At 33.8% G+C, this 16629-nt stretch overlaps 1 protein-coding gene across 1 annotated transcript; it reads left to right on the top strand.

The window, feature by feature from the left end:
• The first annotated feature begins 5980 nt into the window (after positions 1 to 5980).
• Positions 5981 to 16251, top strand: LOC141483736 (uncharacterized). Its single transcript, XM_074178535.1, has 3 exons — positions 5981 to 6432; positions 6747 to 7015; positions 16100 to 16251. The coding sequence occupies exons 1-3, from the start codon at positions 6005 to 6007 to the stop codon at positions 16249 to 16251; spliced, it is 849 nt and encodes a 282-aa protein (XP_074034636.1). The 5' UTR covers positions 5981 to 6004.
• Positions 16252 to 16629: the final 378 nt, after the last annotated feature.

Raw genomic sequence — 16629 nt, 5'->3', positions numbered from 1 at the left:
AGTTGTTGTTGATTATACAGGGTTTCGGGGGTTTTCTAGCTGTGTGACCAAAAACTAGTTCGTGAGGGGTAAATCCGTGAGATTTGTTTACAGAAATGTTATGACATATTACAGCATATGGTAGTACGTTAAGAGGGTGGTCATTTGAGTGTTCTGGGCTCTAATCATTTCTAGTAGAGTTGCGTGAAATCTTTCTACTGATCTGTTGAATTGAGGATGGTTTACGCTAGAGTATGTCAATTTTATGTTGAATAGGTTACAAAGGTCTTTAAGTAAAGCATTATCGAATTCACTTCCGTAGTCGCAATGAATCCGTAATGGAGTACCATAATGTTGAAAATATAAGAGAAGAGTGTCTGATATTGTTCTTGCGGTTTTATCCGGGATTGGATAGACTTGTGTAAATTTTGTGAGTTCGTCGCAAATACTAAGGGCATAATTTTTTGTTGGGATTTCGATTATGTCGATAGTATGAAATATAGTATTTCCAAAATTGGTAATTCTGGATTGGTTTCTACGCAATACGTTTTTGAGGGTTCCAAGTCGTTTTGACTTCTGTACAGGGTGAGAAATAGATGTTCGATCACCGATTCTGGATCGTACGTGAGAGGAACTATATAGTATTTCCGATTTTTGAGCATTTTGCTCGATACTATATTTATTCGTAGATTTCGAAAATCGTAATCTTCTTCGAGAATGTCTTAAAAAATTTTATAATGAAAATCTTTGAGTTCATTTTGTCTAGGAAATATTAGAATATTTTCATTTTCTTTGTCAAGTAATTGACAGTTTGAATATTCGACTTTTGAATAGTCAATTAAAGATTCGGTTTTATATAAATTTACGAAAGTTGAATATTCTTGTGTAATGTGTTCGGCTGAATATTCCGTTTCTTTATTTTCGGGGTTATCGAGGTTTTCAGAAGTTTCGTCAGGGTCTTTAGAAGTTCTTTCTTTTGGGTCTTGAATTATTTCAAGGTCTGAATCTTCGTTTGTAGGTAAGATGAAAGTACCTTTTGGGATTGATTTCGAGTTGAAAATAGGCATGCTTTCGTGGGATCAATTTTGATTCTGGAAAGTGCGTCAGCATTTCTGTTTATTTTTCTGGGTTTGTATATGATTTCATAATCATATTCCTCGAGTTTTAAGCGCCATCTAGCAAGTCTGCTGCCAGGGTCTTTTATCGAAAATAACCAAGTAAGTGGTCTGTGGTCTGTGATTAATTTGAATTTTCTTCCAAAGAGGTAGGGTCTAAAATGTTTGACTGACCATACTGTGGCTAATAATTCTCGTTCAATTGTGGAATACTTTGATTCTGCTGAACAGAGGGTTCGTGAAGCGTATGCGATAGGTAAATCTTTTCCAATGGGGCCTTGAGATAGTACAGTTCCAATGGCATATGCGCTAGCGTCTGTTGTTAATAGGAAAGAGTCTTCGAAATTTGGATATATTAATATTGGGGTTGAAACTAGAGTTTCTTTCAATTTTTCGAATGATTTTTTACAATCATTTTCAAAAATGAATGGGGTATCTTTTTGAAGTAATTTCGTAAGGGGTTTTGATATTTTTGCGAAATTTGAAATAAATCTTCTTTAGTATCCTGCTAAGCCAAGAAAGGATTTTATTTCTTTCTGGTTTTTAGGTTCTGGAAAGTTTATAATGCAATCGACTTTGTTAGGGTTTGGTTTTACTCCATTTTTTGTGATTAAATGGCCAAGATATGCTACTTCTTTTCTAAGGAATTCACATTTATCTGATTGAATTTTGAGGTTGGCTTGACGAAGTCTTGTAAATACTTTTTTTAGTCTGGATATGTGATCGTGAATGGTAGGGGAGTAAATGATGATGTCATCCATGTAAACGAGACATCGGTCATTTTGGATTCCGAGAAGAATGTTGTCCATCACTCTTTGAAACGTTGATGGGGCATTCTTAAGGCCAAAGCTCATTCTGAGAAATTCAAAATGGCCGTTTTCTACCGTGAAAGCTGTTTTTGGGATGTCCTTGTCATCGATTTCTATTCGATGAAAACCAGAACCAAGGTCAAGAAGGGTAGTGAAGTGTTGACATTTGCCAAGTTGATCGAGAAAGTCTGATATCATTGGGAGAGGGTATTTGTCGTCTACAGTCAGTTCATTTAACTTTCGATAGTCAACAACTACTCGCCATTTCTGTTTTCCAGATGCGTCTAATTTTTTTGGAACAACCCATACTGGGGATGACCAGGGAGAAATAGAAGGGCGTATGATTCCGTCTTCTAGCATTTTGTGTATTTGTCTTTTGACTTCCTCTTTATGAATTTGGGGGTAACGGTATGATTTTGTAAAGACCGGTTTTGCGTCTTTTGTATCTATCGAGTGTTTGATTTCATTCGTAAATGTTAATCGATCACCTTCTAAATAGAAAATGTCTGAGAATTCTAAACATGTTTCTGTTATAAGTTCGGATTCTTCTTCGTTCAAATGATCTAAGCGTAATTGGTTTTTAATGTCAAATTCTCTGTCAATGTGATTTTGTTCTGTTTCTGTTTTGTTTAAGTGATTTGAAGAAAAATTTTGAATAGGTTCAATATTTATGTCAGAAAAATTTATTGTTTTGGGTATGGCGTTTGAGTTTATAATTGAAGTCAGGAATTCGCCTTGTTCATTTACTTTTACTAGGGCATTTGGTAAACGAACGTTTTCTTCGTTTTGTGCTACCAGTATAGCATCAGTGTTCGAAAGGTTACATTTTAATTTGAAAATTCTTTCAATTCGAGGTACTATGTTTATATGGTATTATTTGGAATTTCATCTCTTAATTGTTGGTAATAGTCGAATTTACTTTCGAAGGCGTAATTGTCAGGGTCGTATTCGAAAATGTCGTCAATTTCTGCAGTAGAGGTTTCTTGGTTTAATGTGACTTGGTATTTTGGTTTTGGATTTTTGGTAGGTTGAGGCAGTATCGGAGGTTGAGGGGGTACTGATGTATTTTCATCGTCCGATGCTTTGAAAAGTGGTACTGTTTTAAAATCCAGTATTAATTTTCTGTTTTGTATATCAACTATGCCGTTATAGTGTTCTGAAAAGTCAGCTCCGAGAAGTCCGTCGAATTCTATGTCGAGATCATAAAGATAAATTTTGTGGGGATCTGTGTCTGAGGAAGGTATCAATGCAGATTCAGTTATTAAAATTTTTTGATTAGTTATACCTTGGATCATCATGTTTTCGGAAAATCGGTTTCTATATTTTTCTGTTTTTCTGCTGTTTTAGGTTTGAAAATTGAAAGTCCGGCTCCTGTGTCGATTAATATTTTGAACGTGTTGGTAGCGTCCATAATATAAAATAAATTTTTTGAATTGACCATTAGAGATTGTCCTAAATGAATTTCTGTTCTGGGAAATTCAGATTGGGGTTCAAATCTTCTATATTCAGGGTTTGAATATGAGTTTGGATTTCTTCGATAGGGGGAGAATCTGGTTGTAAAGGATCCATTTGAAAATCCTGATTCGGTTGGTAATCTGTGTTTTGGTATTCCGGATAACTAGCAGTATAGTCTTCCGTTTCGTAGTCATAAGAATTTTCGTAAAATTCTTCAATATGCTGGTATCCTTGATAATTAGCTGTATAATTATCGAAATCTTGCGGGTTGAGATGATGTGCTCTCTGTGTATTTGTTCTGTTAAAATTTGGGTTCGGTTGAATTGCCGAAGGTCTTTGTTGATTTGGATTTTGTTTTATTACCGGTGGTCTATTTTGATTTGTCACCGTTGTTGATGTATTGGGCCTAAAATTTTGGAATTGCGGGTTTTGTGATCTTTGGACATTTTGGAATTGAAAATTTCGTTTTTGAAAATTTTGTGTGGCTTGGGGATTTTGTGGTCTTACTCTACATTCATTTTGACTGTGTCCCTGTCTCTTAAAGAGATTGCAAAATTTTTGTTGAATGGAGGGTTGTGGTTTTTTATGCTGGATGTTATTTGCATTTTTGTTTAATTTTTGTTGTTGAAAGTATGAGAGTTGTAGCTCTCGCTTTATTCTTTGAATAGCTTCGAGCATGGAAGCTGGGTTTCCGGCTCTTACTATTTGTCCTATGGTTGGTTCTAAACCTGCCAAGAGAGTATTTAGAGTCATGGTTTATATTAAGCTTTGTTGTGCCTGCTTTTCTTCTGGAGAAAACGGTTGTTTTTGAATTGCTGCGTGCATTTTTGCATCGTGGGTTTGAAGTCTGTTTATGAATGTTAAAGGGGACTCATTGGGCATTTGATGGATTCTTTGAAGGTCTTGTATCAAAGAGGCTAAATCACGTGTGTCACCAAAATATTGGATTAACAGTAATTTAATTTCATCCCATGTTTGAGGGTTTCTAGAACTGATGAGTTCTGCTGCTTTTCCTTTTAATTTGTTTTTGATATGTAATGTTACTAGAATTTTTTGATCTTGTACAGCCATGCGGTAAGCAGTATTACAAGCATGTAAAAATGTATTAATGAAGATTTGATCTCCATCGTACTCAGGTATAATTGAAAATATTTCATTGAGTTTGTAAGGCTCAAGTTCAGGTAAAGGGTTTGCATTTGGCATGATGTTTGACAATAGAACTGGTATTTGACTTATAAATATTCAGTTTCAAAAAAAAGAAAAATATGAAAAAGTCGTGGTGATTCTTTTTCACTCACCAAAGGTTGTCCATAGAGGATAAAATCCTACTTCACAAGCGTTGCTCCGGGAGAAGTTAGTGTTCGCGTGTTCTTCCGCCGTTGAAGAGACCGTCCGTCTGTGGTCCTGTTGGCCTGGGGTTTGTTGGTTGTTCCTTTGAAGGATTGGGATCCACCACTACCGGTTAGGCTTGTTCCGTGTTCCGTCTAGTGTTGAAGGAACCTACCGACTGCGCCAATTTGTTATATCTCACTTTGGAAATATAAGTTTTAAAAAATTATTCATTTTGAAAACGGGGAAACAGTACTGAATTCCCCTGAGTTACAATAATACAATATTATTCGTCACTAACTTGAATGTAAGTCTGACAATCTGTAACTAACTTATTTCGTCAGGCAGGACGGTATTTATAGGAAAATATTGTTTACATGTTCTAAAAATAAAATAAGAAGAAGAAAGAGTCTTTGTGTCGTTTTGAAGAGTTGCGTATATGCAGGTGTTGATTTTGCAGCATCAGCGTTGACATTGGATCTTGTTTACTGCGAGTCACCTTGGTTATGAATGGAGAAGGTCAATAAACAACATATAACAGAGGTAATGGTGTACTTAATTACGTACGAAACAAAGTTACAACTAAAATTATTTCTAGGTCACCAAGGATGTCTTCATCAGGCGATCAGGTAAATTTTCGTTTTGAGGACACCCGGCAATTTTGAAAAAATGTTTGCGTGTACTTACGTATTTTGATGCGTAGATTACGAATCCGAAAAAAAAAAGCGGCGCTCTTCCTTATTTAAAAAGTTATGGCCCTTCAAAGTTCAGAAAAGGGCAACTTTTGAGCCTTCTTTTTCACCAAATAAACTATTTAAAAACACAAGCATTTATTCACTAGGTCACCTTTACACCTTATTCCTCCTTAATTGACACTTTTCAATTCAACAATCAACATTTTTCTTATAAAAAACTTAATTTATAAACGAATGCTTGCATCAGTCGTACCAACTATGCCATTAACCTTAAAAACGTAAAATACAGATATATAATCAAAAAGCAGCTCCCTACATTTTTTAACATTTTTATTGGAAAAATATTGATTGTTGAAGTGAAAAGTGTCGAAGAAGTAGGAATAAGGTGTAAAGGTGACCTAGTGAATAAATGCTCGTGTTTTTAAATAGTTTATTTGGTGAAAAAGTAGGTTGAAAAGTTGCCCTTTTCAGAACTTTGAAGGGCCGTAACTTTTTAAATACGTGAGAGCGCCACTTTTTTCTTTCGGATTCGTAATCTACGCATCAAAATACGTAAGTACACGCAAAAATTTTTTCAAAATCGCCGGGTGTCCTCAAAACGAAAATTTACCGTAAATCCACTATGAACAAAATTTTGAGGGATGTTAAGTTTGAACCTGGTATAAATGATAATATATTTCAGAAACTGTCAAGTAGAGTTAAATTGATGAAGGAAGTCAATAAAAATTGTGTCCTTTTATTTGACGAAATTTCTTTGTCTAAACAGTTGGTACTGGGCACAGTTAACGACAAAATTGTGGGATATGTGGATTTAGGGAAAGAAGTAGGACGAAAAAAGGTAGTAGCCGATCATGCTCTTGTCTTTATGCTTCATGGCATAAACAAGGCATGGAAACAGCCTATGGCTTACTATTTTACAGCGAGTCAAGTAAAAACTAATGATTTGTTACTTATTTTGAATGAAGCCATTTTAGCCATTCAAGGAGTAGGTTTGAATCTTTTAGCAACTGTGTGTGATTTAGGAAGTACTTTTAGAGCTGCTTTGAAAATATAACGGCATGGAAAGTGCTCTAGTTCGTGCAAATTTAGACATTCACTCTGCACAGGTAAAAGTTGTTATGTGAAAGAATCTAAAATGTGTCCAAAATTTAAGGGAAAGTTTAAAAAACTGAAAAACATAAGACAATGTTCTGAGAGTACTTCTTCTGCCCCACATTTTATTTTAAATGATAAAAAAAATTATACATTGTTTGACCCACCACATATGCTCAAATGTACCAGAAATGCCTTTTTCAAATATAATATATATTTTGATAAACATAAAATAGCTAGGTCCCAATATATTAAGTCTGCTTTTCATTTAGACAGAAAAAAAGGTTTCAAACAATGTATAAAGTAAAAGAACAGGATTTTGATGTGAGTCGTAACAATAAAAATAAAATGAAAGTGTCTAGAGCAGCTAAACTGATGAGTAACACAGTTGCTGCAGCAATAGAAAGCATGATTGGAAGTTCTCAAGAACAGCTTCCTGCGGAAGCTATTTACACTGCTGAATTTGTAGAAGACATTGACAGTCTGTTTGACAGTTTAAATAGCCATACGCCCAAATTCAATTCCAAAGCTCTCAGAAGATGTTTGTCTTTGAAATCCCAACATATTAAATTTTGGAAGGACATACTTCGGAAAATAAAAAGTTGGGAATTTCATAACATATACTCTGACGAAATCAAAAAAACTTTACCATTCAAAGTTTGCTGGATATTCACTATACTTGGAGTAATGGAAGTTATTAGTATTTGCCAGAAAATTGGTATGAAATTTTTAAGAACCAGATATCTAACAACAGATCCATTAGAAAATCTTTTTGCTTCCATTAGGCAATACTACGCAGCAAATACCAATCCAAACTGCTTCCAATTTATATCCGGATTTAAAACTTCCATATTAAATAATTTGATAGAATCTAAAAATATCAATTCTAACTGTGAGGCTGATGAGAGCAGCATTTTAGATAACATGGTGTCTTTTCTAGAGTCCACTGATAATGTGAATAATACAATTTCGATTATTGAAGAGTTACGGAATATTAATGTGTCTTCGCCAATTTTGAACGGAAGTGAGTTTGATACCCAGGCCATAACATATGTTGAAGGTTATCTTATTCGAAAATTGATCACATCAAAATTACTGGAGTGCGAAGCGTGTATAGCAAATTTAACAGTGGCTCACCGGGAACCATGCCACACATTTACCTTGTTAAAAGAGCATGATGCTAAACAAAGGTTGAATTATGCAAATGGAAATCTAAGCCTTTTTTTAGCACGAGTTTATGATATGATGTATTCAGCTCTGCCAGTTTATGGCCATGTTGAAAACATTATAAAAAAGTTGAAATGTACAATTGTCAAAAAACTAAACATAGACTGGTTTACTTGCAAAATGCACATTGATATTATATTTTTGAAATCAATCAATATTTGTGGTCCATTTATTATCAGAAAATATTTAAATGATAATATACGAAAACAAAAATAGTAGAAACCAGGTAGTATGTTTTGGGGTATATAAATGTGTGTTACATAGGAATTATTTAAATAAAAATATTTTGAGAAGTACCAGTTGTTATCTTATTTGAAGACTCCCAGTCATAATCCCCATGTTCTGAAAATACTCAAAACATACAATATGATTGAGAAGGTATAACTTTCATAAATTTCAACCATGTTAGTAATTGATTTATTAAGAATTCTTTCAGAGAAATTCGGAGGTATGTATTTATAATAAAAACAGAAGCAGCAAAAATTCACAATATATTGTGAATTTTTGCTGCAAAATCATGATAAATATTAAAATAAAAAACATACGACTGTGGTTTTAAATTAACCGCTCACTTTTAGTTTAGCCACCCGCCAAGGGCGTCGCTACTGTTTGAGGCGCCTGACGTTACCATTGTTTTGACACTCTCTCATTTTTAATTTCTCTATGGAAACCACTATCGACATGGGTGGAAAAAACACGGCACCCGAAAAAACGCGGGGCCCGAAAGATTGAATGGGAATTAGTCGGTCATAGTCAGTCAACTCGAGCGAGCCAGGCGAGAGCATTGTTATTCATTTAGTTGTTTATATCCAGATCACAGAAATCTGTGACCAGATCGAAAAAGGGATGATGGTTTATTTGTTGAGCTCAATTGTGAATTGATTGTGGTAGATTGGACAAGGTTACGGAATCATACGCGTATTCACAGTATAACGATATATTAACGACTCTTCTACTTTAAGTCACAAACGGTAATGAATCAATACTACATTTCCTATCCTATAACATAATGTAATCGGCACTGTCCCAGTCATCCCAGTGACTAATGCTTAGATAATATATAAGTCACACTGCTCCGTCACTATTTCCAAAAGCGGGTACCGCATGATGTATCTTTGGGTACAATATATTCATACGATTATTATATCTGTTTTTCTCATAAAGCAGCGGTGGGATAGCTTGACGTGTGCCACTGAACTAAGGTAGAAATTTTCTGTATTATTTATCAGCTGCAATCAATTGTTGTGCAAGAAAACATTTTGGAAGACGAATGTAGATGTATTCATTTATACATTAAGATGACTATGACTAAACATAGATACATGCATTTTGTACCATAATTTGAGAAGGTACTTATTTATCAAGAAGTTGGTGATCATAAATGGAATATTTATTTTGAATATGTACAAAGAAAAGGGAATGCGCAATCCCATATTTGGGAACTCTACACGAAATGAATTTACTAACTACCTTTTCAAAATATTCCCTTTTCATTTTGTCTTGATTTATGAGCACCCGAGTTTGCTCAATAGTATTGATAATAACTTAATTATATGTTATTTTATTGTACAGTGTGTACAATATTTCAATAGTTATTGAGATCAATATCATACAGAATGTATGATATCTTATTTTTATGTTATTTTATTGTACAGTGTGTACAATATTACAATAGGTATTGAGATCAATATCATACAGAGTGTATTAAATAAATACTGAGTCCAGTATTCATAATAACTTATTTTTATGTCATTTTATTGTACAGTGCGTACAATATTTCAATAGGTATTGAGATCAATATCATACAGTGTGTATTAAATAAATCCTGACTCCAGTATTGATAATATCTTTTTTTATGTTATTTTATTGTACAGTGTGTACAATATTTCAATAGGTATTAAGATCGATATTATTATTGAATGAATACTGAGTTCAGTGTTGATGATTTCTGAATCATTCATACAGATTGTATGAAATGAATGCTGAGTTCAGCGATGATGATTTCTGAATCATTCATACAGAGTGTATGAAATGGATACTGCGTTCAGTATTGATGATTTCAGAATCATATGTTATTTCATTGTCCAGTTGTACAATAATAATATATGTAATAAGGTCAATACAGTATCATAGTGTATGAAATGAATACTGAGTTCAGTATTGATGATTTCTGGATCATATGTTTTTTATTGTACAGTGTTACGATATTACGATTTGCATCGGAATCAATGTCATACAGAGTGTATGAAATGAATACTGAGTTCAGTATTGATGATTTCAGAATCATATGTTGTTTTATTGTACAGTGTGTACAATATTACGATTGGCATTGAAATCACTGTCATACATGGCGTATGAAATTAATACTGAGTTCAGTACTGATGATTTCAGAATCATAAGTTGTTTTATTGTACAGTGTGTACGATATTATGATGCGTATTGAGATCAATACAGTGCCATACATAGTGTGAGGAATGAATATTGAGTTCAGTATTGATGATTTCCGAATCATATGTTATTTTATTGTACAGTGTGTACGATATTACGGTGCGTATTGAGATCAATACAGTGCCATACATAGTGTAAGGAATAAATATTGAGTTCAGTATTGATGATTGCCGAATCATATGTTATTTTATTGTACAGTGTGTACAATATTTCAATAGGTATTGAGATCGATATTATTATTGAAGGAATACTGAGTTCAGTGTTGATGATTTCTGAATCATTCATACAAATTGTATGAAATGAATGCTGAGTTCAGCGATGAGGATTTCTGAATCATTCATACAGAGTGTATGAAATGGATACTGCGTTCAGTATTGATGATTTCAGAATCATATGTTATTTTATTGTCCAGTTGTACAATAATAATATATGTAATAAGGTCAATACAGTATCATAGTGTATGAAATGAATACTGAGTTCAGTATTGATGATTTCTGAATCATATTTTTTTTATTGTACAGTGTTACGATATTACGATTTGCATTGGAATCAATGTCATACAGAGTGTATGAAGTGAATACTGAGTTCAGTATTGTTGATTTCAGAATCATATGCTGTTTTATTGTAGAGTGTGTACTATATTACGATTGGCATTGAAATCACTGTCATATAGGGTGTGTGAAATGAATACTGAGTTCAGTATTGATGATTTCAGAATCATATGTTGTTTTATTGTACAGTGTGTACAATATTACGATTGGCATTGAAATCACTGTCAAACAGGGCGTATGAAATTAATACTGAGTTCAGTATTGATGATTTCCGAATCATATGTTATTTTATTGTACAGTGTGTACGATATTACGGTGCGTATTGAGATCAATACAGTACCATACATAGTGTAAGGAATAAATATTGAGTTCAGTATTGATGATTGCCGAATCATATGTTATTTCATTGAACAGTGTGTATGATATTACGATGTGTATTGAGATCAATACAGTGCCATACATAGTGTATAGAATCAATATTGAGTTCGATATTGATGATTTCCGAATCATATGTTATTTTATTGTGCGGTGGCTACAATAATACTATTGTATTATTGTATTGTATATGTATTGGGATCAATACAATCACAAGAACGAGATAGATATGAAACCAGATTTGTAGGTTTGAAGTCTTCGATAAATTTTAACCTGGAAGGAAGAAATGAGTTTCAGTGCTGAAGGCTACAATGAATTTCAGGTCTATATTTTCTGATATGGAGGCAGAGACGAAGTACAGCTCTTAAGTCATTGATGCACACAAAGCCACCGATGAATTTAGGTATTCTAGTCTAAGGACCTACCTCTAAGGCAGTGATGGATCCCAATCTCGAAAGCAGAGATGTATTTGAACTCCAACGACGGAGATGAATTCAAACTCGAATGAAAGAGATGGATTCCAATCCTAGAGGCAGAAATGGATTCCAACCTTATAGGAAGGTTCAATAAGCGATAATAAACTTGTGATATACTGTTTGGAACCTTTGGTGTAGTAATGAATATTACCGGAGTTTTTTCCCAACACCAAATCGTTATTTTTACACCTCGACACGTGTTTCGATCACCAAGTGATCATCTTTAAGAGGAAGATAAAACTAATAACTACTCAAAACTAAAGCTACTTATACTAATCAGGTACATCATACAAGTAGGTAATCAGTAATACCATCCATACAAGTGTACCACCCTAAATTAATTTTACAATTGGCCTTTCTATTATTTACAATATGTCCTTATGTATGTTTAAATGTTACGGCTATATATAGAACCATTTTCAGCTATATAAAATTAGTTTCACAATATTGCCTATCTAAATATATTTACAATGTGTCTTTTTGTAGTAACAACAATATTATTTCAACAAGCTATATAGTATGCTATTTGGTATTGGTCCGTTATCGTTATTCATAATATTATTATGTTTACTTATTTCCACACTCTCATAGGCATCTAGTTGCCTGTTGTTATTAACTTGTCTATCTAATCTCAAAGAACTGAAGTCTATGGAATGGTTTTGTTGCGAAATATGATGGGCGACTGCTGATTTTTCAGGTCTTCCATATTTTAAGTGTGCTATGTGTTCCTTATATTGTCGCAACTCAGTTCTCGCTTGGCTATTTACGAGAGGATTTTTATTTGCTGTTTCACCCGCTCATTTATTCATCCCAAATAATGAAAGAACTCATTTACAACTTAATAAAATATTTATTGTGAAAGAAACGGAAAAATACTTTAAATAAACTCACACTCAATGTTAATAAAAAAAATACATTAAAATAATCAAAAAAACTTACATTACACTGCCACCCAGCAGGATTGAAGAAAAGGAGATGTGCTGCATTTCTGATGACCCAATCGATCTCAACAGTACAGTTCCAAGCTGATGAAACAGATATTGGAAAATGTACCGCTCATACTTTCGAAATTTACAGACGATAAATGAAATTTTTTTTTTCAAATTATTCCATTGGCAATCTTAAGAAGCTGAATGAACAGATATTCTTTATGATTGCTCAACTTCAGTAATACTTTTCTTTCTAAGCTGATGAACAGTTATTAGAAAGTGTATTACTCATAATTTGAGGAGAAGAGAAACATGGAAAATTGACTGAAATGATAGGTTGTATTTGGATAAAAAAAATTGAAGCACAAGAACCAATTTATAACATATTCAAAACTAATTATCAAACTATCAAAAAAAACATTTATTTGAGGTATATTAAAAAGAAGGAAAAACTGTAATTTTACTGGATGAAACAGCTATTAAATTCTCTCATTATTGGAAAACAAATGAAAAATACACTTTTCTGCTAATTATCACAACATATTTTCAAAACTTAAACAATTCAACTTTTTGTATCAGAAAATTAGGCCCATTATGAAGAATGAAGCCCCCGAGAACGAGAGAGGCGCCTCCACCACGTGTCGCAACTCAGTTCTCGCTTGGCTATTTACGAGAGGATTTTTATTTGCTGTTTCACCCGCTCATTTATTCATCCCAAATAATGAAAGAACTCATTTACAACTTAATAAAATATTTATTGTGAAAGAAACGGAAAAATACTTTAAATAAACTCGCACTCAATGTTAATAAAAAAAATACATTAAAATAATCAAAAAAACTTACATTACACTGCCACCCAGCAGGATTGAAGAAAAGGAGATGTGCTGCATTTCTGATGACCCAATCGATACGTAAATGAATACTGTCTGTTGACTGTTAACTGTTAACTCTGATCCATGATCTTGACCTCCCTCAATATTTATAAAGAATTATACGCTGACATTGCGACTTTGATCCGGTCACCGTACTGAGGTAAAATGCACAGCATGCAATCTGTGCCAAGTTTGCATATTTGGAGATTGTTTTATATTCCATATCCTGTGATCGGATCAATTTCGATGTCTATGAACTTGAAATATCAAAAGATGGAACTCTGAATACTGAGTGTTCTTGTGTTAAAATATTGAAGTGAGGTTGGAATATCTTTCAATTCATATATTTACTCAAATGAATCTGAATCATTTCATGATTATTTTCTATATTTGACAATATCTCACTCTAATAGATCTTTTTGTCTGTCCATAATATTTTGCATCGCAGTCCTTACATTCAATTTCGTAAATTCCAGACTTTTCCGAATTCTCGACTTTGTCTTTTGGACTTCCCAAAAGGTTCTGCAGTGTATGACTTGTTTTAAAAACCACCTTCATACCTAGTTCCTTGAAAATCTTTCCAAAGTTCTTCGTATATTGGTGGTATGGAACTGAGATGTATTTATCTTGGTTTTTGTCCTTTCTGAAAGTCGAGATTTCGTTCATTCTTAACCTAAACTTCTTTTTCCTAATTATGTCATCTACAATACCCCTCGGGAAACCGTTAGTGGCTGCTATTTCCTGTATTGTACGTTTTTCTTTTGTGAACCTATCATGTGTTAGAGGGAAAGTCAAAAGATGATGCACCAAAAAATTCAACCCAGCACGTTTGTGCTGTCCACAGTGATGTGAACTGTCAGGAATATATCTGTACGTGCTTGTTTCTTTTCTAAATATATCGTATTCCAACCCTCCATCTTTGCTCCTCATTACCAAAACGTCAAGAAATGGTAGTTGTTCCTTATTTTTTACTTCATACGTGAATTTTATTGATGGACATCTATTATTTAAAAAGGAAACAAAGTCTTCGATATTCGATTTTTTGGTATCGAATGCCGCGAAAATATCATCCACATGTGGATGAATTTTTTGGTGAATATTTTGGTGCATCGTCTTTTGACTTTCCCTCTAACACATGATAGGTTCACAATAGAAAAACGTACAATACAGGAAATAGCAGCCACTAATGGTTTCTCGAGGGGTATTGTAGATGACATAATTAGGTAAAAGAAGTTTAGGTTGAGAATGAACGAAATCTCGACTTTCAGAAAGGACAAAAACCAAGATAAATACATCTCAGTTCCATACCACCAATATACGAAGAACTTTGGAAAGATTTTCAAGGAACTAGGTATGAAGGTGGTTTTTAAAACAAGTTATACACTGCAGAACCTTTTGGGAAGTCCAAAAGACAAAGTCGAGAATTCGGAAAAGTCTGGAATTTACGAAATTGAATGTAAGGACTGCGATGCAAAATATTATGGACAGACAAAAAGATCTATTAAAGTGAGATATAAGGAACACATAGCACACTTAAAATATGGAAGACCTGAAAAATCAGCAGTCGTCCATCATATTTTGCAACAAAACCATTCCATAGACTTCAGTTCTTTAAGATTAGTTAGACAAGTTAATAACAACAGGCAACTAGATGCCTATGAGAGTGTGGAAATAAGTAAACATAATAATATTATGAATAACGATAACGGACCAATACCAAATAGCATACTATATAGCTTGTTGAAATAATATTGTTGTTACTACAAAAAGACACATTGTGAATATATTTAGATAGGCAATATTGTGAAACTAATTTTATATAGCTGAAAATTGTTCTATATATAGCTGTAACATTTAAACATACATAAACATATTGTAAATAATAGAAAGGCCAATTGTAAAATTAATTTAGGGTGATACACTTGTATGGGTGGTATTACTGATTACCTACCTGTATGATGTACCTGATTAGTATAAGTAGCTTTGGTTTTGAGTAGTTATTAGTTTTATCTTCCTCTTGAAGATGATCACTTGGTGATCGAAACACGTGTCGAGGTGTAAAAATAACGATTTGGTGTTGGGAAAAAACTCCGGTAATATTCAAGCGATAATAAGTTTTATTTGATGAGGGTAGATGTCTCGAGGAGATCACTAAGAGTGATATCAATGGTACCTGTTTCTAGAAGTGATGATGGATTCGATTCAATAGATTAAGGATTTAGAACGATAGTGGCACTAGCAACCGTGGGTTGCTGATAATGTCGAAAGCAATGATGTACCTCAATTGCAGTGATGGAGTTCACTTCGAGATTTTCAGTTCTAAATGACAATAGAGTGAAGTTTCAATATACTTGTATTGGAATGTAAATCAACGGATTCAGCGATATATTTCACCCCTATGAGTAACCATGCGTCTCTTTTCCGAATTTAACTTCAATTGCAAATATGCGTTTCAAGCCCAGCTGCAATCATCAGAAATGCAGACCAGGGACAGTTTACTGAGTATTTTTTCATGAGGATAGTTTTATGGGCACTTCAATATCAATTTGAACGTTGTTGAGTGGCAAGTGTCTTCAAAGCGGCTTGGCTATTCGAGAATATTTCATTGATTTTGTGTGAGAAGATTTCAACTATTGAAGAATCATTTCTACTTGAGCAAGAACTGTATAGCGAAACACGTGAGGCGATTTTGTGAACCGTTAGAGCAAAAATTGTTCAGTAACTAGTAGTACGTTTTGATATGGAAGTGGTCATCCTCGCTATGGAGAAAGATAGTATGATCAAAGAGCACGAGTCGCTGACTAGCGACTTGCTGGCCTGGATCGAAGGTACTATTCAAGCTTTTGGCAACAAGGAGTCAAAAATGAGGGTGAATCACCAACGTCCGTACATGCCGTAAGAGGGCAAGATGACATCGGATATCAACAGGGCATGGGAACGGTTGGAGAAAGCCGAGCACGAGAGAGAACTAGTACTCAGATGAGACCTGATTCAACAAAAGAAACTCGAACAATCAGCCACTATGTTCAAGGCTAGCATGCCAGAAACTTGGTTGAGAGAAAACCAGAGTCTTGTGTCCCAAAACAATTTTGGATAGGACTTGGCCGCAGACGAAGCTGCCGCTAAGAAACACGATTTTTTTCTCAAATATCTGTCAGCTTCATTCAACAATAATTGAAAAGATATTGTAACAAATTAAAGAATTAACTGTCTTAATCAAATTTATTTTTAACAATATTTCACTATCACAACTAATTTATGTACAACACTTAGTAAC

The sequence above is a fragment of the Leptinotarsa decemlineata genome, unplaced genomic scaffold, assembly GCF_025532065.1.
Source record: "Leptinotarsa decemlineata unplaced genomic scaffold, Ldec_3_MD MMD2_tig00004067_RagTag_RagTag, whole genome shotgun sequence".
Lineage (NCBI taxonomy): Eukaryota > Metazoa > Arthropoda > Insecta > Coleoptera > Chrysomelidae > Leptinotarsa > Leptinotarsa decemlineata.
The sequence above is the reverse complement of the archived record's forward strand: the minus strand, read 5'-3'. Positions and strand labels throughout refer to the sequence as shown.